At 38.7% G+C, this 24,907-nt stretch overlaps 1 protein-coding gene across 2 annotated transcripts; it reads left to right on the top strand.

The window, feature by feature from the left end:
* Positions 1-839: 839 nt before the first annotated feature.
* STEAP2 (STEAP2 metalloreductase) lies at positions 840-23,549 on the top strand. Of its 2 annotated transcripts, XM_059396896.1 has the most exons (6): positions 840-1,430; positions 7,544-8,068; positions 10,845-11,372; positions 13,945-14,109; positions 16,279-16,426; positions 22,614-23,549. In XM_059396896.1, the coding sequence occupies exons 2-6, from the start codon at positions 7,577-7,579 to the stop codon at positions 22,664-22,666; spliced, it is 1,386 nt and encodes a 461-aa protein (XP_059252879.1). In that variant the 5' UTR covers positions 840-1,430; positions 7,544-7,576; the 3' UTR covers positions 22,667-23,549. The 2 variants fall into 2 exon arrangements, with proteins under 2 accessions (XP_059252879.1, XP_059252878.1); XM_059396895.1 differs by lacking the exon at positions 22,614-23,549 and having other exon boundaries at positions 16,279-21,477.
* Positions 23,550-24,907: the final 1,358 nt, after the last annotated feature.

Here is a 24,907-nt window from a genome sequence, read left to right as displayed (position 1 = left end):
AAACTTTAAACCTTAATAATATTTGGCGGTGGGGGAGGGGGTAAATGTCAAGTCAAACAATGTATTTCTAAAGCGGCATTTGCAAAGGTTAACCTGAGTGGATTACAGAGGGGAAAGTGCAGTTGTCCAGTGATCGATCCAAGACCCCCTTCTCGGCTTTTTTTCCTGGTTAATAAACCACCGGGGAGAGAGAATTTTTTAAACTTAATTTGCTGAAACGAGAATTTACTAACATAAAAAATGTTCCCCAAATTTGAGAATTTTCTTAAATTGGTTTTCATTTTAGGGCTAAAGATCTCTTGCAAAAGATAAAATCATGACTACTTTGGTAATCTGCAGGGAGAAAATTTGCAGAATCCCAAAACCAGAGAGCCCTTACAGCTCAGAGATCCCCTGGGCATTCAAGGCCATTTCGGCCCTGAGAGTGAAGTGGCTTTCCCCAGGAACACAGTTCTCCTGACTACCGATATGACCCTCCATTCCCCAACTCCAGAGCTAGCTTGGCACCCGCTACAGTGAAGGTCAAAGTCAACAGACTCATCTGCAGTCCGCAGGCTGTGAGGATCCTTCTGTCTGAGGGAGTTTTACAATATGGTTCATGAAAGGGCATTTCTGAACATTTTATTACAAGGACACAATGCAGACAAAAGATGGTTTGGGGTGGGTAGAGGTGAGGGAAAGAACACGTAGAGGGAAAAAAGCGCAGTTTCTTGGAGACTTGTCAGGACCTGAGAGTATCGAAGAGGGAAGGTGGGGTTAGTGTACGGCGTAATAAAAAGCAAAGTGTAGAGTGGAAAGGCAACTACGCAGTACAAAAGCAGTGGAGTAGAGAAGTGGGCTTGATTTTTCCAGAGCTGCTTCAAAAGGAATCATGGGGGAGCCTTGCGGAGGCTGAGGGTCGACTGATTGGGGCGGGGGGGGGGGGCACAAGCAAGAGGCGGATACTCCGCAGCTCCCAGTCTAGGGGAGACTCAAAGCTGGAGCGAAGCAGCCAAGCTGCCGGCTGCACCGATTGCCAGGGTCGGCGATCGCAGTCCTCCCCGGCTCTCTCCACGTCCTCCCGGACGTCTCCGAATTCCCGGCGCCGCACCGCTCCCCACCTCCGCCAGCCCGGCCCTCCAGTCGGCGTTCGCCGTCTGCCTGCGAGCTCGGCACCCTCCCCGCGCACAGCCCCTAGCGGCGCGTCACTGCGAGGAGGGCCTCCAGCGCGCCTCCCTCGTCCTCCTCCTGCTCCTCCTCTCCAGCAATACGGGATCCAGCTAGGGGAGGCGGGGAAGCAACCGGAGCGCGACCGCCGCGGCAGCCACCCTGCAGCCGCCGGTCGGAGGCGCGGTCCCTAGGCCCTGGTGCCCGGGCGGGCCCCTGGGGGAGTCGGCGCCGCGCCCGGAGAGCCGCCAGGCTCACCCCAGCCCGGCGTGGGGGGCGCAGAGGTGAGCGGGTCGGGTAGGAGCGCGAGACCAGGTGGCGGCGGCGGAGTTGAGGGTCAAGGTGCAGTGGTCGCCACACGCTGCATCGGTCCTTCCCGGATTCCGCGCCCTCTGCGGGTTCGGTACTGATCTCCGGGCACTGGAGGTGGGGAGTGGGAAGGGTGGGGAAGGGTGTCTGTTTCATCGATTGTTCCTTCTACTCCTCTTGGTCTTCCACAAGCTCCCCAGAAAGTCCTGAGATTGGGCCCAGGAAAAAGGAGGCCAGGAGAGACAACGTCCCAGGTCGGATGTGCCCACAGGAAAAGGACGGGCAGGTTACCTTCGCCTTCCTGATAGTCCAGCTACCACTTTGGGTTCACACAGCTCATCTCCCAGAATATCATGCAGCGCGGCTTTGCGAAAAAGTATTTCCAATAGTCATTTTGTTTATTAGCCAATTATGCGACCCAGGTGTGTTTAGGCCATTATGTGTTCGGAGGTAATTGACCTCTTCTTTGAAGTGTCCTAAATTATCTTTAAGCCCTGTGTTCAGCCTCAGCCAAAACTTGTTGAAAATTATGCCCTAAAAATCTTGCTCTTAAAATAGAGCAGAGCGATAAAGAAAATTTTGTCCAGAGATTTCCGTTTATTATCTTACCCACCCCTTCCTCAGAGAAGGATTGGTGTCAGTTTTTACTCCTCAGGCAGTTCATTTCTTAGATGGAATAACTTATTCTGAGCCATAGTTAATTATCACTCATCACTGTAATGGATGAAACTGGGAGAAGTAGGATTTGAACTCCGGCCCCTTCCCCCACTCTCAAGATTAAGACTGAGTGCTAGTAAGAGCCCCACTACTGGGAACCCTTAAAATTCTCTCCAAACCACCTCCTCCCAGCCGCCTTACCCGGCCCCACCCCCATACAGCCTTTTAACCCTTATTATTTCTTGGTTGTGTTGATCTCCTCTGTTTATTTTTTTTTTTCTTTTAGTGAGTCTGGTTTTTTGTTTGTTTGTTTGTTTGTTTGTTTTTTGTTTTTACTTTGCATCTCTCCTGTCTGTTGTTTCCAAGCTTAAAGGCTATTTACAGAAGAACAATATCCATCCCAGACATCTTGCAGTCTCTTTAGAAATGATTTGCCATTTCTTTCACTTAGCTAGTCAGTCTTTTTGGGGGGGTGGGAGAAGGTTGAAACAATATAAACAATGATAAATTGAGCTAGCTGTGCAAAAAATAAATGAAAAGCTGTATTTGAGTCACTTTTTGTTTTACTGGTGAGATGGGAAATGTACTTGTAGTGAACGAGCATAATTATATTTTAATACTGAAAACGTAGCACAGATGAAGCAAAATACATTTTTAAAGAAAGGATCATAAATGAGTAAGGAAGGTGAGAAGGAAGGTACCTCAGAAGTTGGAAAGATTAGGACTGCAGTTTCAAAAAAGGACTTAGAACATCAGGAGAGGCGTTCATTCTGTGTTCCATCGGTAACCATGACATTGACCTATTACTTACACACTTACTGCCCTGTCTTGATCAGCAAAGAGAGGGATCTTACCTATAAACCTAGTACATCTCTTTTGGACCTCACATCTTTTGATACATTCAACAACAAGGAATATTTATTCTTATTAAGAGGGCAGATTCAGTGTCTGCTGGGGACCCACTTCCTGGTTCATAGACTGTCATCTTGCTCTTCTCACGTGGCAGAAAGATAGAAAGAGCTCTCTAAGGTCTATTTTATAAGCACACTAATTCCATTTGAGAGGGTCCTAATCTCATGATCTGATCGCCTTCCAAAGTCTACACCTTCTAATACTTTCCCATTGGAAGTTAGGATTTTAGTAGAATTTGAGGTGGCAGGTTGTGGGGGAACACAAGCATTTAGTCCTGAACTAGAGTTGATCTTTTTAAGCAAGTGACCATAACCATATGCTATGGAGTCTAGGGTGGGTAAAGAGAAATCAGGAGGAGGTTGATGGAGAGTGAGAAAATAGTGGGTCAAAGCATCAGGTCTGTTCTGCTAACTTGAATCATCACTAACTTTTTGACTAAGATTATTGGAAGGCTCCGAGATAGTGTTTGGAGATGTCAGAAAGTGAATGAGTGGGGTGAGCAGAGATGAATTGTTTTTGATGAATACTGTTGGAAACAAGAGGCCATGAGGTTGAATGCCTTATCCATTTGAATGAAGACATCCTGGAGAAGGATAACTCTTGGCTGGCACAGAGAGGAACACTATGTGTGTAAAACTATGTATGTCAAAGTCACTAGTGATCAAGAGTAAGCTAGAAGTCAGTAGATGATAGCAGTGCTTAGAGGGAGGTTTTATGAGGCTTCCCCAAACCTCAAAGGAGCTGAGTGTCTGTAGGAGAGGAGAAGAAAGGTTCGGATGTGGCCTTGCAAAGTCAAAAATATACTTACCCCATCTCGTGGCCCTGGGGGATTACAGTTTCTTGACCTCTCTAAATGATCAGGTTGTAGATGTCATCTAGATCTCTGAGGACAGTCCCTTTCAGAGTTATTATCATCTAAAAATTAATGCCCTGGATGTTTGTATATGAAACAAATTAGGCTCTAGTTATATAGCATAACAGCTGCCATTCAGCCAGAGGAATGTCAACGAAACCCATCTAAACAAAATCTTAGGAGGCCATGTAGCTGAGTATAAGCCTTTGACCCTGATGGTATACTTGATTAAATGCAAACAGCAGGTCAAATGGCCATTCAAGAAAACTGGGATCTTAAAATTTCAAGGAACCCATGTGCCACTGAAATCACACTTTTAAATCAAGCTCATAAAGTTGAAGTGTCACAGTGTTAAATATAAAGTCGTGACATTATTATTATTATATAGCTTTAAAACTTGGAAACAAAGGTGTTTTAGTATTGGACTGCTGGAGTCAAGTAAAACCTCTTTGTTTTCCATGTAACAAAGGAAACAGAAAACAAGGAGATTCCCGAAGCCAAAGCCTGTCCTTTTTCCTCAATACTTCAAAAACAGAACTTTCCATAAATCCCATAGTCCTCTCAATTCTTTAGTCTGTATTACCTGGGAATAGCATCCAATGAAAAGGTAGAGAGACTCTAGGGCCTTGCTAGTCAGAGTGTGGCCCATGAACCAGTAGGACCAGGGGCATCTGCGAGCTTGGGAGGAACACAGCATCTGAAGCCTTATGCCAAACATAGAGAATCAGAATGTGCATTTTAACAAGATCTCAGGTGATCAAATTCACATGGGAGTTTGGTAGGCAGCATTCTAAAGCAAGTCAGTCCACTTGGAAACCCATTCCCTCCAATCAGCAGGGCCTCTGATGCCTGGACAGCTGGAGCCCCTTGTCAGACAGAAAGATAAGATATCATCTCTGGACCATTCTGGGATGTTATGACCATTTTGCATGTTATGAAACAACAGGAACAAAGTATCCTGTGCAGTGGGATGACACATTTTAAGGAATGGTACTGACCTTTCCCGAAAGTGGAGAAAGGGAAATTGCAAAACAGTGAGTGGTCCTTCTGATGCTGCTTCTGCCAGAGGAGGAGAAGAGGAGGGGTGGCAGGCCTTATCCTCAGCTTCCTGCATTCGTGGCAACTGTTACTCTCTGACTAGTGTTATTTTTCATTATTACAAGCAACAGTGCAAAAATGAGCATAACTGAGGATCAAAGAGCTGCATTTGTTATTTCCAAATACCAAACTAAGTATTGGCTTGAATCCTGAATCTTTTAGTAGAGTTGTTTTCAAACGTTAAAACACCCGATTATCTTAAAAAAAAAAAAAAAAAATCCTGATGCCCAAGCTGGACTCCAGACCACTTAAACAAAAATCCAGGTGGAGGTGACTAGGTATCACTGTGTTTTAAAGCTCCTCAGTCACATCAGTTTGCAGCTGGAGTTGAGAACCACTGCTCTAGAAAGCCGTTCTCCCCTTTGGGAGGAAGCAGCTCTGAGACTACAATTCTGCCTCTCCACTTGCTCAAGGGGTAGGACCTGCTGTGACGCCCAGAGCACCAGGCAGAGTGAGCAAACCTCGTGCTCTTCTTGCTGTGTGTTTGAAAGCCAATGGGGCAATTCTTCTTTTGGGGAGATGCCACAATCTCTACTCAGAGTTCCAGCTGGGGTATAGGTGGGACACTTGGGTTCCTGTGTGTGAGTCTGGTAACTCTCTCACCCCTTAGGCAACATCTACAATGAGGGGTAAGTTGGCCAGTTCACCTTGGATCGTTGAATAAAATGAGCATTGATTTAATGACTTCTGGTTCCTTTAACTCCTCTTGATTCCCAAGAGAGCCCATGATACCTCTAGGAGGATGTTGATGGTTTCTGTTACTCTGGTGCCTCTGACCTCTGCCTGGCTTTCTGAGTGCATGGGAAGCAGATAATTACCACCCCTTCTGTCTTGAAAAGTGTGAAATGAAACGTGTAATAGATTAAAAAATAGTGTGTTTTCTCCTTTCCTAGGATCTGAGTTCTTCCTTCCCTAAGATCACTAGGTAATGCTGAGGAGTGAACCACGGCCAGAGACGGAGAATATATTTACCCGAGCACAACCATCACTGTTCCAGCCCACCCCTCCCACATCTCCCCAAAGAAAAACCCCTTTCTTAAATTCTTTACCTGCACCAAAGTGACACGTGCCTTAGCTGGACTGCCTGGGTTCTAATCCCGGCTCCCTGACTTTCGCACTCATCCCCTTGAACAAATTAATTAGTCATTTCTTGCGTGTCTCAGTTTTCTCATCTTCTAAATGGGCATGACAATATTAGCATCTATCTCATAGAGTGGTTGTGGGATTTAGTTGGTTATCAAAAAAGCACAAACAGCTGGCACACAGAATGTGCTATATGAGTATTAGGTAATATTATTTTCCTGAAGATGGGTTTAACAGGTTTTTTTGGAGCCATTGTGATCCATTTGTACGGTAAAAGTTGAGTTTTTCTGTCTCTAGTCGAAATTTTAAATTTCTCTTGGGAAAAATCCCCAAAACGGGTTTTTTGAAGCATTCTACCTGTTCCTGTAAAATCCATTAAGTCCTCTGTGGTGAGCCACATCTGCTGCAAGCATAAAAGAAATTGTGCAACGGGAATGGAACGGAAGAGTATTTTTTGTTCAGATCCAACAACGACACTGATTCATGGCCATCTGATGTGGTCTTCTTGAGCAAGTTATTACAAACATCAACATTTCAGATGTTAGTCACTTAAGTAAAAGAGAATTTGACAGTTTTTTTCAGGGAACAGAAGTGCATCGTATTCTATGAAGCCCATAAATAAAGGGGGGAAGGAAAAGCCTTCATAAGTATTGTGTAATGTAAGACCATAAAAACATTGCTAACCCTTTTCACTGGAAAACTGTCTTTCCCAATAAATATAGAATATAGAGTGAATGATAGAAGTCAGTGGTATTTAATTAATCCTTGTTATATTTTGAAGCCTGTTTTTCTTAAAATATTACTTAAATGCCAGGGGGTTCATTTTTTATTAACCAATTTATCTTATTCTCATTTAATAATAAAGTCACTCCTTAGCTATTGAGGTATTTAGGACAATTTATAGAATCCACCCTGAATGAATCAAGCCAGTTTTAAATGGAGTTTTTTGGTGGCCTCTGTGTCTTCTATTGTTATACATACCCTCACACGCTAGCACTGTCCCCTCCACCTCTAGTGGCATTTCTGACTGGCCACTTCTGACCCACTTGACTTGGTAGAACTTTGTTTTTAGAAAATTTTTTTAAAATTCTAGGTGAAAACTTTAGTTTCTTGCCTTCTGTGCTCTGCTGCTCAAAGAGAGGTCAGGAGACCAGCAGCACTGGCATCACCTTGTTAGAAAGGGAGAATCATGGACCTCACTCCAGAACTACTGAATCAGGATCTGCATTTTAACAAGATTCTCGGGTGATTCATGTGTATATTAAAATTTTAGAAGCCCCACTTTAGCACATCAACTTTGTGACAGTTCATTTTTCTACTCTGACAGTCTCTTTCAGCTTACAAATTGTGTCTCACTGGGCTCTAGTTTTTAGAGCTTGCCAAAATATTTTACCTCCAGAAATGAGGGGTATTATTATGATGTCTGGAAGAGGATGAATGATTGGTCATTGGTAATTGATGAGGATTTTATTTTCTCTCTCCTAGGATATCTCTGGAGATCTTGGAAGTGCTTGTATCATGGAATCGATCTCTATGATGGGAAGCCCTAAGAACCTTAGCGAAACTTTTTTGCCGAATGGCATAAATGGTATCAAAGATGCAAGGAAGGTCACTGTGGGTGTAATTGGAAGTGGGGATTTTGCCAAATCGCTGACGATTCGACTTATTAGGTGTGGCTATCATGTAGTTATAGGAAGCAGAAATCCCAAGTTTGCTTCTGAATTTTTCCCTCATGTGGTAGATGTCACTCATCACGAAGATGCTCTCACAAAAACAAATATAATATTTGTGGCTATACATAGAGAACATTACACCTCCCTTTGGGACCTCAGACATCTGCTTGTGGGCAAAATCCTGATTGATGTGAGCAATAACATGAGGATAAACCAATACCCAGAATCCAATGCTGAATATTTGGCTTCATTATTCCCGGATTCCCTGATTGTCAAAGGCTTTAATGTTGTCTCGGCTTGGGCACTTCAGTTAGGACCCAAGGATGCCAGCCGGCAGGTATGTATTTTATTTTTAATTTTTTAAATTTTAATTTCTTTTTTTAAAATAACTGAAGTAGAGTTGACATACAGTGTTCTATTAGTTTCACCTGAAACATACCTATGTAAGATCAAACATACCTAAGTAAGATCATGGTTCGACAATTCTGTACACCACTCGGGACTCACCACGAGAAGGGCAGTCACCATCTGTCACCACACAAGATCACAGTATTATTGCCTACATTCCCAATGCCGTACTTTTCATTTCCATGACTGACTTTTTCATAACTGGAAGTTTGTACTTCTCAATCCCCAGTTTTATTGGTATTTTTCTGGTATTTTGTATTTAAGTAGTAACACAAATGTCATACATTTAAAAGCGAAATTCTCACTCTCCACTGATTATCCTTTTGAAAACCATGTTTGAGCACCTGAAAATTCATGTCCTGACCTTGTAAAGGTACCTTTCTACCCCGATAAAATAATGTGGAAGGCTGAGAAAATTACTTGGACTTTCCTGTCATAACCAGCTAATTCAGGAAAGGGCAAAGTTGGCTGACGAATAATGGGAGGCACTGTGTTGAATCTCCCCTGGCTTCCTCAAAAATAGAAATAATAACAAGCACATCTTTTTTCTATCTCTCTCTATCTCCCCAACTCACCTCCTCCCTCCTCCTTCTTCCTGGCAGCTATTTGGTAACAGTGTTCCATCTGTGTCTGAAACACTACTTAGTATGATCCCCAAGAAGAAGGCTGTAGAAGTGCCTTTTTATTTTATGAAGATTACTCGTGGAATTTAAAATAGTGCGGTTCGTTTTATTTAAAGTGTAGATTTTAATCTGTGTGGGGAGGCAGATTGGATTTCTTAGTTTCTTTTTTAGTGTATGGGTTCTATGTAGTTCAACTTGAAAATAAAGCAGATGGGGAGCTCCATCAATGCCTTTATGGAACGAGAGCTTTTAAAAGTAAACACACAAAATAGTGCACGTTAGAAATCTTTTAAAGGTGTAGTTATGCATTATAGGTAAGCATGATGATAAAATACTTTCATTATTTTTGTTCATAAAGACAGTTCATGCCTTAGATTCAATGCCTTAGAAAATGAACTCCAGTATCAGGTCATGATAACCATTCACTTTCAAGTCTTTAATTTGGAAGACCGGTAAATGATTATATACTTCCCAGCTTTTCCAGAGGCTATTTCTGAATCCTTTTTCCTTTTGGATATCCATCAAAGTTTAGGAATGGATACACACCAAACAAACTAGGGAGAAACCTAAATGTAATCCTTTGCCCATAATTGTGGTAATTTTAATTCTTTAACAACTACAAAAAATAGGGAATTGAATTCAAAATGAGCTACAGAAATAGTTTCATTTGTATTCCATAGTCTTTCTGCCTTTGTGACTAATGTTTGATTTATACTTTTAGGTTTATAAATTAAATGTATTTAAATTTAAATAAATCTTATAGTTTATAGGCTATATTTATAGTTAAATTTTATTACAGTGTTTTTTAATAAGAAATTTAAGAAAAGCTCAGCATTGTCACAGCTGTAATAAATTAGTTTAGAATGCTTTTCTTTATTTCTTTAGAACATAGGTATTCTTCCCACTCCATTTTAGAAGTTCACGAACATTTGTGTCACAATATAGACTTTGTTATTCATCTGGCTAACGTTAGGTAAGATTAATAACCCAAATAGCTCTATATTGTCAGCATAATGCAGGTTTTAGCATGCAAATATTTCAGTGTGGTCTATTCCAGAGTCCTTATATAAACATCTTCAGGGGTATATTTAGGAATTTGTTTTCCCCAAACATTACCCAGAGACTTAACGGCAATATTTTTCTAGGCCTGAGTGAGAGTAATAGTGGCTCACTTCAGCAGTGAATTTCTGTTTAACAGGTTATTTGTTGAATTCCCAGCTACAATAATATATCAAAGAGGTCTGGGTAGTTTGAAAGTCACCCTCACCCATCACTTCATTATACAGAAGTAATACCTTCGTCTTAGATAATGGCGGTTGCTTTAACATTTAAATTAACCAAGCTTTATAATACCATTTTTCCTCCACACAGGTATAGTATCCTTATTTACAGATGAAAGAATTTCATATTCTGATTCATGAAGTGATATAATAATAACTTGAAATTACTCATGGTTTCTCAGAGACCCTTGGTGGATCGGTTTTTAAGCCAAAGATAAATCTTATAAATAGTACAACATCGTGACATAAGTTAGAGATTTTTATTTGTAGATTTAACCATCCAGAGTCTATGCCCATCTACTCTCTTGCAGAATGTCTATAAAGGACAGTGCTTGTAATGCCTCTATGAGACAAACACTGCGATCCTCGAACTAGATATTGTCCTCAGAACCCCAGGGAGCCAAGTGCACTCTGATCCTGTGGGAGTGAGAGCTGGGGCGGGCAGTGAATGGCCAGCAGCCCAAACTCCATCTGGACCTTACCTTGCCACTGCTGCTGAACCACACATTCTAGAAACCTTTCTTTACTCCTCCTTCCTTCCCCTGAGGACGTCCTGATCCCAGGTTCCAGCAGGATTTTTCTGCATTTTATTTTCATGTCATCATAGGTTGCAAGGTCTTCATCATTTCTATGACACTGCTTTAACCTATTAATAAAAAGATTAACATGTTAATAAATGCTTTATCTCCTTAACTTTTTGTATCACTCAAGGTCATCACATGCTCCATAGGGGAAGTGAAGTTTGTAAACGTCACCATTTTTATAAACAACAGTAACGATGAGTCTTTTGTTTTTGCCACAGGTCTATATATGCAGCAACAACATTCAAGCTCGACAACAGGTTATTGAACTTGCCCGTCAGCTGAATTTCATTCCTGTTGACTTGGGATCATTATCATCAGCTAGGGAGATTGAAAATTTACCCCTGCGACTCTTTACTCTCTGGAGAGGGCCAGTGGTGGTTGCCATAAGCCTAGCCACGTTTTTCTTTCTTTATTCCTTTGTCAGAGATGTGATTCATCCATACGCTAGAAACCAGCAGAGTGATTTTTATAAGATTCCTATCGAGATTGTGAATAAGACCTTGCCCATAGTTGCCATCACTTTGCTGTCCCTGGTATACCTGGCAGGTCTCCTGGCAGCTGCTTATCAGCTTTATTACGGCACCAAGTATAGGAAATTTCCACCTTGGTTGGAGACCTGGCTACAGTGCAGAAAACAGCTTGGGTTACTAAGCTTTTTCTTCGCTTCAGTCCACGTTGCCTACAGCCTCTGCTTACCAATGAGAAGGTCAGAGAGATACTTGTTTCTCAACATGGCTTATCAGCAGGTATGGAACGTGCTTGTTATTCATCGGATACTAGTAAACCTCCTTACCAGTATAATCTGTAAAATGCGAGATTTAAAATACTGTCAAATTTTACAGAACTTGTAATCAAAATTTTGGCATATTTAGGGAGAGGGAAGAATTGTTCTTTATACAGTGTTTTTGTCTAAGAATTGTGTGGCCGATTCAAAATCATTTAGGATAAAAGCTGCTATTATACATCTTCCTTTAAAGAAGAAGAACAGAAATAAAGGGTTAGTAAGTTTTTTCAGTCTCTCTCTCTCTTTTTAATGTTATGACTGCAATGATTGCTTTTAGCATTAAAAAGGTATTTCAATGTTTAATTTGGCCATGTTCTGTGAAATGATAAGGCAGCTCTCAGTAAACATATGCGACAAAATTAGAACCACTGAAAATACAAAACAGGATAGGAAGCCAAGATGAGGAGATGTACATTTACAAGGCTTTTGTTATCAAAAAGAGGAAGGAAAATACTCCAGTGAAGCTTCAGGTCCTCATGTGAACCTTTATAACACTTAGATCTGTAAGAAAATCTCCCAGAAAGCTTCATGCAAGGTGTTTGGTGGTGGAGTGGAGGGTAATTTTCCTCAGTAATGCACATTCAGCAAATGTAATATAAGGGGTTTCACTGATGCTACTTGACATAGCATTTACCAGGGACAGCCGAGGACACTGCACGCAAACAAATGGGAGCTTTACTTTTCATAAGGAACCAAGACACCCTGATCCAAGTATATAGGTACTTATGGCTGTTTCAACAGTTTCAACCTAAAATAATGTGGAAAAAAAATTAGTAAATTGATAACCTTTAAGCTATTGTGTCTTTAAAAACACCTCTTCTCTGAACCTTCTCTGAATCCTTAGGCTTTGATATCTGCCTCATCAGCTCCCTCACTGGTCCTGAAGTTGTCCGTGTAGATCTCACCTCTTCACAGAGGCGGAGCCAGGACACCATTTTAAATTCTGCCACCTGCCTCTGCCTCAACCCCACCCTCCCCCGCCCCCCCAGACCCTCCTACTCTGCTCTACTCTCACTTTTTTCAATAGCATTTACCACCTCCTAATACACATGTTCCCCTTGTTTATTGTCTTTACTGTCTGCGTCCTCTCAGCAGAATGTAAGTTCATGAGAGGAGGAGCCTTTGTCTGCTTTGTTCATTGATAGATACCTAATGCCTAGAACTATGCCTGGCACACAGTAAGGCACGCACAAAGTGTATTTGTGGGATGAATGAATGAATTGGGAGGCCAGATAGGTGCAAGTTGGAAGCTCTGGGTCTACTGAGGTATGTTGCTGTTCTGTATTGTGGTATAGACATAAAACAAGATAATAAGAGCCTTTTTTCACAGAGGAGCTCTATGGCTTTTTTCAGGATGTTGGTATGATTGTTCTGGAGGCCTAATGCTCAGAACTAGCTTTTTTTTTTTTTTTTTTTTTTTTAAATTTCATTTGTTTGGTTAATTACAACTGGAGAGAGTGAAACTGTGTAAAGTTAGAATCTGTTATGCATGAATAGATATTTAAAGCTTTAGGAACACTTGGGTGGCTAAGTCAGTTAAGCATCTGCCTTCAGCTCAGGTCATGATCCCAGGGTTCTGGGATCAAGTCCCACATCAGGTTCCCTGCTCCATGGGGAGCCTGCTTCTCCCTCTGCCTCTGCCTCCCTCTCTCTCTCTGTCTCTCAAGGATAAATAAATAAAGTATTTTTAAAAAATAAATAAAGCTTTAGCCCAGGGAGTCCAACCTTTGATTTATACTCTAATTATACCATCACATGTAAATAGACAATTCTGAAAGCAGTCTCTATACAGAATGCCACACATTCGGAGTTATCAAGTCTGACTTGATTATATATGTATTATCTGTGTAAGGAAAAGACATTTGGAAAAGTACTATAGAGGAATGAGGCAATTGGACAGTTGGAAAAATTTATCAATGAGCCAATTCAAGAGAAAAAATATTTGCATTCAGTATGACTTTATCCATAGGGAAATCTCAGCTTCCTGAGGAAAAGAAAGGAGGAAAAAAAGAGGTAAAGTAAATACAAATATTGTTCAAGTGAGAGAGGAAGATAAAGACGTAATTTAGAAATTCTCTTCCGGATTCTAAGTTGATCTAAAGCCAGGATGTACCCAAAATATTCAACTGAGTTTAAACCAACTTAGAAAAGTACCTCAAAACTAAGTCTAACTGCCAGTACTTATTTCTTTTTGTCACCTTGGAACCAACCACTTGGCATTCCTGGCCTTGGGACTCCAGACTCCCTGTAACTGTGATGTAGGACAGCGTAGGTGGCAGATTTTCCCACCCCCTCGCAAGTATGTAAGGAAAGAGGGACTCTTAGACCTCCTTCTATTTAACTCTCCCTTCTCTTTTCCCCACACCCGGCACAATACCATCCGGTAATAGGTTCTCCATTCCAGGCTGTTAAATTGAAAAAATACAGCTTAAATATGTCCATATATGAGGTATTCTTATTATGCCAAGAGTGAAACTGTACTGAATCTGTGACTATTCTGCCAAATAAAGGAAATTCACATTTGCTCTCCTTAGGTTCATGCAAATATTGAAAACTCTTGGAACGAGGAAGAAGTCTGGAGAATTGAAATGTATATCTCCTTTGGCATAATGAGCCTTGGCTTACTGTCCCTCCTGGCAGTCACCTCTATCCCGTCAGTGAGCAATGCTTTAAACTGGAGGGAATTCAGTTTTATTCAGGTACGTGGGGTTTTTTGGTGAGAGGTTGGGCGGCATAGAATTTAAGTGTTAGGTACAGTTTAATTTTAAATATGCTTCTTATAAAAGAGTGCCTTTGGGGCTACATTTATGCATCTAGCTCAGGGAGTAAAAATTGCTAGAAGCCAGCCTAGGACCGTTCTGGTTTAGTAAGCAAAAGCCAGTACAGGGTTCTATTAGAAGACTTTGATAGCACTGCCTACTATGTTATGACTAAAGTTCATTTTTTTTTAAAATAAAAAATTTTTTTTCGAAAAAAATGAAGGTGGGGATAGGTAAGCTTAGATCAAGTTCAGTGCCAAAAGTCAATTTGTTACTCGACCAATGAGTAAAGAGTTACTTTATATTTTGAGTCACTTTGATCCGTCTAGAAAAATCTCATTAATTTGAATTCAAGTGGGGAGAGGTCAGTCTGAATATTGTAAAAGAAATGTGTGTGTAAACACACAGACACAAACAGTGGCAAATTAGGTGACTGGGCTAATGGATTATGACAAGCAACCAGCCTTATGATTCTTGTTCATATATGTATTTTGAGTATTAGTTGTATATATACAAAGGTCTTTCAAAACAGCACTGGTTTTTTTTGTTTTTTCTTTAATAAATATTCACCTCCTTCAGTAAGATTTATTTAATAAATAGACATATTTGTAAAATGTGTAACTCAACCCCAGACCCCACCTATATTATCAAAAAGTCAGTATTGGTTGTATCCAAATGATCTGTAGCAAAATATGTGGGTGAACTGGCATTTCACAGTACATTCAATTCTGTTTTGTTTTGTGTGTGCCTATTTACTTGAGCTTTTTTTTTTTTCTTTCAAGTCATCTAAAGAGCTTGTTCAAGTTAAGGGCATCTCCCTGCCTAAATTCATTTTTCCTTAAAACACTTTTCCTACTGTCAGTTTAACACTTGAAAAGAGACAGAAGGCCCTCTGAGAAAAGGTGTTAGATGGGGGCAAGTGATCATTAAACTGAGATGAGTGGCTGCAAAACAGAACAACTGTTTGCTGGAGGGTCGATCCTTGCCCAGTGAAGTTAGACATTACATCATTAGACCGATGTGATATTACAGAGACTATTTCTCAAAGTAAGCAATCAAGCGTAATAATTTAGGGAGCCCTTAATGCTGACCTTTTAGATTTTCACCTATGACCCGCTTAACAAAAGTACTCTTAATAATTTCATTTAATGTGGTCAATAAAGCCACATGTTTGAAATGCTATTCCTATTACATACTAACAGTATAAGATTTTTCATGTTTACCCTCAGCTAATATATATATGTGGGGAAGGATGTGGGGGAGGAGAATGCTCTCTAGCACTTAATTTTTATTATGTATGTATATTTGTATGTATATATAATATACACACACATACACATATTTTTAAATATCCACAACTGGTGGAAATGTGGATAACCTTTGTAAAGAAGTTTTGCAGTTTTCATCAGTACCCATAAGGAAAGCCCAGTAATCCCCCTTTTAGAAATAAGTTCTGGGGCGCCTAGGTGGTTCAGTTGGTTAAGGCCTCTGCCTTCAGCTCAGGTCGTGATCCCGGGGTCCTGGGAATGAGCTCCATGTTGGGCTCTCTGCTCAGCAGGGAGCCTGCTTCTTCCTCTCTCTCTCTCTCTCTGCCTGCCTCTCTGCCTACTTGTGATCTCTATCTGTCAAATAAATAAATAAAATCTTAAAAAAAAAAAAAAAAGAAGAAAGAAGTTTTAAAGAAATAAACCAAAATATAGAAAAGGGCTTATGGTAGAGGAAAGTTGGAAACAGAGTAAATGATCAACAAAAAGGATTGACTAAGTGAACTATAACACATCCTTTCAGTAAGTTATTATATAGCATTTGAGTCATGTTTTTGTATTTAATGATGAGGAAAAGATTCTTGATATAATAAAATAGGGTATTAGACTATATGCAATATGGCTTTATTTGTATAAACCAAGATGTGCAAACACATGAATAAATATATGTGAAATCTGTGGAAATATTATAATTATTTAATTCTGTAGAGAACAAAGAGTAGTTCACTAATTTAAGATATAGTTTTAGCACACTATAAATATGGTAGTGCTGGGTAGGTTAATTTATGAGTTTGAATAATTTGTTCCTTATTCTCTGTTTCCTTTTCTTCTTTCTCTACTCAAGTCTACCCTTGGATATGTCGCTCTGCTCATTAGTACTTTCCATGTTTTAATTTATGGATGGAAACGAGCTTTTGAAGAAGAATACTACCGGTTTTACACCCCACCCAACTTTGTTCTTGCTCTTGTTTTGCCCTCAATTGTAATTCTGGGTAAGATCATTTTACTTCTTCCATGTATAAGCCGAAAGCTTAAGAGAATTAAAAAAGGCTGGGAAAAGAGCCAATTTCTAGAAGAAGGTATTGGAGGAGCAGTTCCTCATCTCTCACCAGAGAGGGTTACGGTAATGTGATGATAAATGGTGCTCACTGGTACATTATAGAGTTCCACTCGTGCCATTGTTTTTATGAATTCCTTTATTTTCATTTGCAAGTGCACTGTCAAATTGATGTGGGCTGAAATCTGTCCAGTAAGATCTCAACCAAATTAGTGGTAGGAGTCTCTTGAAATTAATTTTCACAGATGTTATCTTTTGGCAATATGAATTTTTGTTGTCAGCTTGTCTGTTTTGTTCTGCACATCCATAACACTCCTATTTCAACAAACTGTATTCCATAATCAGGCAAAGATATTTCTGATTAATAATATAGATACAACATAATGTTAAAAGAAAAAACTTGCAAACCAGCAGAAATCTTAAGTTTTAATATAACTTAATGGGTATTTTTTTTTTCTGAAGCTTACCTAAGGTTTTAATTGTTAATTTAATTGCTCAAGAAATAGAAATGCATAATCACACATTAAGAAGGGTCACATTACATTAGCATCTTGGTAAGGGTAAATGGTAACATTCCTATATTTTTCTCATAAGATCAGTTTTGAAGAATGTAATTAATTGTATGAACCAGTGTAACCTGTGAACAAACACAAATTTAAAAAAATAGAATCTGAAATTATATTTGAAATGCAATGGAGACGTGAAATGCATACTGGTAATAGTTCCTCATGAAAGATTTTATTCCTTGTTACAGAGAGGTTTCATTTGCATGTTATTAGGTTGGTTAGGGAGAAGACCATGGTATTTGGCTTCCAAACGTGATTTTTCTAATATGGTACCAAGCCTAGAAATCTTACAGTTGTTTTCAGTTAGAGGGAAGGAATGAAGTCTACCCACCAATACTTGTTGGTCAGCTGATCTACGTTGTTGCACGCTGGCCAGTCCCCACTCTATCTGCTGTAAGACTTTACTGACGTTCACTGAGGGATGTTAACATGCCAGGCACTGTTCTAAGCATTTTATTTGTATTATCCCATGTTAATTTTTACAACAACCCTGTAACAGAGGTAATTATCCTCATTTTTCATATGAGAAAACTGAAGGATAGAAAAGTAATTTGCCCAACGTCATGCAGTTAGTTAAGAGGCAGAGCCAGCATTCAAGTCTAGGCAGTCCTATTTCAGAGGCTCCCATTTCCAGGCTGATTGTCTCTGCTCTGTCCCCATGTGTTACCATCATGATGCCAGTCTGGATGCTTCCTCTTTTGTCAGTAAAGGCATTAACATTCTTTACAGTGTGTTGTGGGTACCAAAAATTTATGAAAATAATACAGTCATAAATTTATGATAGCTTTGGGATAATCTACAGTTCTTTACCTTGCAAGAGGATCTTGCTTGGGACGTGATTCTGGAGCCCCATGGCAGTCCATATTATTCCCTACGCAGTGAGGGACTCCGGCAGAGATAGGACCATAGCAGTTTTAATGAATGTCTGAGGTCCTCCAGAATCTTTAAAAATCCTTGTAGAGTTGGTCATCTCTTTTATTCTTCCTGAGAAGTCCTCCTGCCTGTCCAACCATTCATTAGGGAGCAGTTTGCAAGCATGAAGGATATTAAGAAAAGTGGTTAATTATAAATCTACTCTAGAGACATACAATTATACAAATTATTCATAAAATTTTTCACTGCTGACATTCCACATTAAAATTGCATTTTGTTCAAACCTTGATTAGAATGCCCGACATTTTCCCCCTGTTTGTTCTTTCCTTATTAAACTAGAAAGGTGCAGATACAAGTATATGCATTATGTAAGTATATATCCTGAAATTATAACATTTCTAAACCTACCCACTGAGGTACTACTGAATGCAGCTGCCAAAACAGAAGGAGTTTTGTGGGGTGGGTAGACCACAGGGAAAGGGAGAGAGAGAATCAGCCTACATGCCCAGAGTCCCAGTGCTGGGCTTGATCTCACGAACCTGATCATGACCTGAACCAAGATCAAGGGTCAGACGCTTAACCAGCTGAGCCACCCAGGCTCCCCTAGAAGGAGTTTTATTTAGTAGACACTACCTTTCCCACCACTGGCTCTTTCCCTACTGCTGCACCTTGACAATTTGGTAAATCTCTCATGATTCTCTGGTGGTCTCTTCTTGGTGAGTTTAAGTATCTTGTACTTCTTAACTGAGCTTTCCATTTTCTTTAATTCTGTTCTTTCCCTCTTGATAATCGCTTACTTGCTAGTCCATAGTAGGAATTCAGTTGGGTGAGAACTTTTAAAGGAAAAGACCCATAAACTGTTGTAGCACACTAGTGAAATTAACAGCATATTTTCAGTATTTGTTCCTCAAGTTTCACTCTCTCAAGACCAGGCTTTCACCATTTAATGTGAAAATACAATGAAATATTCATAAAAGTTAGATGACTATTGAATTATATTGCTGCATGTGTATATTAAGTAGCCAATAATACAAATAACATTATCACTCCTACAGATAAATGGGGCCTTTGAAAATGTGAAAAAACAAAATTTATGAAAATGTATATAGGATGTAACTTTTGTTTCAAATGATAATATCTCCTTTTTAGTACTACAAAGATGAAATAATTTTGAAGTTCTAGAATAAATATAATATATTCATTATCATTCTAAATGTTTAAAAGCCTATCTAAAATTACAGAAATATTGACTTTCACTTATTTGACTTTTAATTGCCTTATTTTACCATTTTCTACCAGATTATTTTTCTTAGTCATTATTTCTCATAATAACTTTTTTTTTGTCATTATTCTGGCCTCAGAAGTAGGACTGAATTCTGCTCTTGCTAGCTGCGAGAAAGTGGTGGGGACTTTAAAATAGTAGGGTTTGATTCCTAATGTGTACTTTGAGAAGTGCCCCTGAGAAAACTATAAGAATGTAGAAAATATACCCAGTCTTAATCCTATGCAAAAAAACTAAGTAATTTTTTCCTGAGAGGAAAATCATCATGGGCTGAATCATACTATTTAGCTTTTGTGTGCAGATATCATATGTCTCCTTTATTAAGAATATTTAAAATCATGTTTAAATAAGATTATATTCATGCTGACATATATTTTTCAAAGCATATATGGAAATTTAGCCCAGATTGTCTACATGTAGAGATTTTTATTTAAATTTTAAAATATTTTAAAGTATGAAGAAACTATATTTATAGGCATTTATTGGAGATAATTATTTTGTGCTACATACAGGATTCACTAGTGAGCTCCAGTATCAAACTACCTGATTAATTTCTTATAAATTAGCCTAATCTTGACCTAAGGAATTTTACTTCCAAAATTAATTTGTTAATAATAATTTAAGGTATATTCATACTTACAAATTATGAAATTTATTTGTGTAAAAGGGCTTCAAGAATATATCATATCTGATTTTTGTATTGTTTATCTCTTAAATAAGATGATAAAATTTTAATTCTTTTTAACTGCCTTTTACCATTAAACTATGTCATAATAAATTCTGAACAAAGAGTTTTGCCCCCCAATAGAGGTTTATTTGTGAAATGTGTTTTCTTATATATTTTAAATAAAATTCCCAAAATGTAACTCATAACTATTTCTTTAGTAATACTATGAACATTGAACCTGTGTCAGTCTATAGAATCACTGTTTTGATGTAAGTATTCAAACAGCCTAAAATTTGGTGTTGAAATTATTTTGTGAATTCTGACTTAAAAGCATTGCTATACATAGTATAACATGCCTCAGTTCAGTGTTAAGATTTCTACTTGTGATGTGTTGTCATGAAAATGAGATGCTCTACCCTCAATTGTTCATTAATTCAGCAAAACAAATTCTGGTAAATACTCAGTATATGTAATTGCTCTAAATGAATCTGTACTGATTTTAGTGGTAACACAGTTGTTCTTATCTTTGCACAGGGGCTTTTACAGGAATGAATGGGTTCTTCAATTTTTTTAATGCAAGAAAATTATAAAGTGCTAATATTCAGAGATTCTGTCCATAGAATACCAAAACGGTATTTAGTTCAGCCTAACACGCATACATACTGAGATTTTTTTTAAACTTTCCAAACCATTGGTTTTCATGCAGTCATCCAAAATTAGGGCAGACTATACATTCTCCCGGTAGCTGGATAGACTAAATTAAATCACCAAAACAGGTGCTTTCGTTTGATTTTCAAGTTGCCATCTTCAAGGAAGTATCCTCTGAAGGTTTTCCTTGAAGGTCTTTCATGGCTTTGCAGATATCTAGCCTGCACGAGGACTGGACGTTGTCTCCAAGTGTCCACCCTACTTCTTTAAAAGCTGCTGCCCATCACATTACTCTGCTGCCCTGGTAGTTAGGTATCCCAATGGGACTGAGTGTTGGCCAGTGAGTTGGAGGGGGACGTAGGGGTGGCTTCCTAGAAGTCTCTTCAAAGAAAAGCAGCAAGTGCTTTTCGTCATATTCCTCCATTTTGCTGCCGGAACTGTGGCTACAACAGGAGGCCTGGCAAATGCCCTAGAGGACCGAGGCCACACCCTAAGGAATGCCAGTTAGAAACTAGAAAGATCTTGACTTCTTCACTATTCAACTCCCTTTCCTATATTTGACCCACTGTATATTTGGGTTTCTTTGTATGAAGTCAAAACTTATCCATTCTGGCCTTCGGTTCTTTGTTGTGATACTGTTGAACACTCTGAATGAACTAGATTGCAGTAAATCTTACCTTTAAAAGTTTTTAAAGGATAATGTGCAATTCATGTTAGAATTGACTTTCCATTGTTGATTGATTATACTCATTTTCTTGCCTTGATCTTTCATTAGATATTTTGTATCTGCTTGCAAAATATCGTCTTCTTTATAACTGTGTAATAGGTATTTGCTAAAACTCTGTAATCTCCAAAATATTGCTATCAAATTACATGCCATGTTTTTATATCATTCTCATAGATATGCCTTATGAACATCTAAATAAAAAGTATTATTTAGTGTGTTTTAACTTTTTTTTTTGAAATGTTATTTACAAATGGATTTTTCTTTCTTACTGAGTAATAATTCCAGTATTTGATGGAGACCATCTATTTCTCTATAGAAGGATTTAGAAAGCAATACATATAAGAGGTTGGGGGTTTGGGAGGGTTTTTTGTTTTGATTTGTTTTGTTTTTTGGGGTTTTTTGGTTTTTTTTTTATTTTATTTATTATTTGATAGAGATCACAAGTAGGCAGAGAGGCAGGCAGAGAGAGAGGAGGAGGAAGCAGGCTCCCTGCTGAGCAGAGAGCCCAATGTGGGGCTCGATCCCAAGAGCCTGAGATCGTGACCTGAGCCGAAGGCAGAGGCTTAACCCTCTGAGCCACCCAAGCGCCCCTGTTTGTTTGTTTTTACAAAGGTAGTCATTTAGGAAAATATCCACCTAATGAGGTGGTATTTTAAAAATTATTTCAGGGGCCCCTGGCTGGTCAGTTCGTGGAACATGCAACTCTTGATCTTGGGATTGTGAGCTTGACCCCACATTGGTTGCAGAGATTACTTAAAAATAATACCTTTAAAAAAGTTTATTTCATTTTACTAGCATTCATTAAGCATCTTTAAACCAGGGCTCAACAAAATAGTCAAGCTATGTTTTGAAGCTCCCTGATAGCTAATGTATTCCCAGTGTCTAATGCAGGATAGTTCTACAGATACTGAGATAATGAATGTTGACTCGTCTTTAGAGAAAATTCTGTTCTTATCACCCTACATTCATCAGTTGTGCCTGCATCCTCCTGCCCACACACACCCCCTTCATCATTGTCTCTACCTCTTGCCTTACCTCCTGGCCACCATCACCACCGTCGCCACACCATCTTAAGGAGAAACTAACTTTGATGCCTGGGATCTGGGGAAGCCCTGGTTTCCCCCATAGCTGCCAGGAAATGCATAGTTGTTAATGTTCTGAGAGTAGGGTTGCCAAGTAAACTACAGGACACTTGGTTAATTTGAAATGCAGACAAACAATGAATTTTTTAAGTAATTCTATTACAAATATTGCATGGGACTTTGTTTGTTTTTGCTAAATCCAGCAACCTGATCTTTGACCAAAGAGATATGGCCCAAGAGGGAGCTTGTGGATAAATTCTCCCTTCTTTTTCCCCAGATAAGCTATTCCTTACTGCGGCAATTCTTAAGGCCTTCACAAAAATATCATGAAAGACTAAGCAGTTAATTAAACTTCATTGGTTCTAAAGCTATCACCAGCTCAGTAACAGCTATATTTGCCTGCCTCAACTTCTATCTCCTCCTGACCGGCTAGAGAGAGTGCCACCCAATAAAGTGGCAGCAGGTAAGTGTTTGTCATTTGTTTATGGTAGGTGCTAGGGAAACGAGGCTGGCAAATGAACATTGGTAGTGGATTCTTCAATTAGAAAATGAAACATGACATAAATGATGATTTTGACCAAGTCAGGCCCTGCAGCTCGAAATTCAAACCGCTTAAGAGCTCAGAGGGGACCCATCTCCCAACGGCAGATTCACATTGATCAAATGTACAGTGACTGTTAAGTCAGAATAGCCATTGATCACTGTTATGAGAAATCATCAATGTCCTATAGGTAAGAATACCAGTATTGCCTTAATTAAGCATATTCTGTTCTTTCATTTGTTCTTTATAAGAATTTATAGTATAGCCCAAAGTATGTTAGGATCTGTTACGGACTGAATTATAGTTCCCTAAAATTCATATTAATGTAAAGAGCCTTTAAAGATATAATCAAGTTAAAATGTGGGTATGGGTGGACCCCAATCCAAGGATGACTGGTGTCCTTAAAAGAAGAGGAGATGAAGACACAGAGGGAAGACCATATTATGACAAAAGGAGAAAATGGCTATCTACAAGCCAAGAAGAGTAGCCTCAAGAATGAAACTAATCTTGGACACCTTAATCATGGACTTCTAGCCTCCAGATTGTGAGGAAATAAAATTTCTATTGTGTAAGACACCTAGTCTGCAGTATTTATTTTGGCAGCCCTAGCAAATTAATGTAGAGCCTATGGAATCAGAGCAAGTCAAGTCTGTTAGAGACCTTGAATAAGTAATGTCATTGTAATAAACTTATCTGATTAATCCTGCTCCACAATAAAGATGGTTCTATCCTGGGGGGTACTACCTATAACCTCCCAACATATAAATACAGTAGTTTTTAGTTTTAAAAGCTTGAGAGCATTTTCATTTCATAGAATATTCCTAGGTCATGGGACTGAAGCTTTGATCAGGTAAGAATTGCTCCATAAATTCATTTCATTTACATATTACCATTGATTTAGTTTCTCCATTAAGCATGAACAGCTCCTCCACATTCCTATTTAAAAATCATTTGCAATTTGGATTATGAGCACATTTTTTTATTAGAATCATTGACTTCAGAGGTGGCTATTCTTTCACTTTTGTTTTCTGTTCCATGTATTTCTTACCGCTAAATTTGAACTAAGGGTTCTGTTGGAAAAAAGTAATTACTTTTGTTTCTCTCTTAGGCTTTGTTTCTGTAACAATGAAACTGAAAAATTTTTTTAAATACTAAAGTAGATGAAATTCTAGCTTTATATATTTTCTTTCTGTTACATAATTCCCCTGAAGCTAACCTACTAAGACTATACTCTAATTACATTTTCTTATGTGCTATAAAAATTCCCTGTTTAAAATAGATTACACTGACTCACAAAGGAATAACATTTGCTTGAACATTTGGAACATCTGGCATTAGTTTAGAGCCTACCAAATTCATATGTAATCTAAAATACTTAATAGAAACATCCTTAAGTTGTACTAATGCATAATTATAATTTTACTAAACATTGTTAATTAGGCAGTGTGCAAACAAGCATCAGAAAAAATATCAGAAGAACAGTGTTATTTCTTAATATTACATTTATTTATGTTAAAAATACACTTATTTTAAAAGTAAAAAATCTGGAACTCACGATGTACTATACATTGGCTAACTGAATTTCAATAAAATAAAAAGTAGAAAATGTACATAGCTCAATATATCATTAAAACATTTAATCTACTGCTTTAAAGAGATTGCAATTTGTAACCTTAACAGAGATGTTAAATTCTGCAAAATTGCTATCAGAGTGAAGCATTTCTATTACTTCTCATATGTTTCTTTACTATTTTCTTTTTACCATTTCAATAGTTAGTCATTTTACTTTTACATCCTTTTGTGTTCTGGTGTCTGGAAAATGTCCTGTGCCCTTGACTTACAGCCTTCAGAAATCTGTATTAAAGAAGGTTCCATGAATAATGATTAAACTTAAATTCACTACCTAATTTAAATACTTAAGACTTTTTTTAAAAAGACTATTCATTTGAGGGGGGGGGGGAGGGAGGGAAAGAAAAGGAAGAGAGAATCTGAGAGAGGGAGAGAGAGAAGAGGAGGAAAGGAAGAGGGAG

Source organism: Mustela nigripes, chromosome 4 (genome assembly GCF_022355385.1).
Source record: "Mustela nigripes isolate SB6536 chromosome 4, MUSNIG.SB6536, whole genome shotgun sequence".
NCBI classification, from domain to species: Eukaryota; Metazoa; Chordata; class Mammalia; order Carnivora; family Mustelidae; genus Mustela; species Mustela nigripes.
Note: the sequence above shows the minus strand (reverse complement) of the source record. Positions and strands in the feature narration are given on the sequence as shown.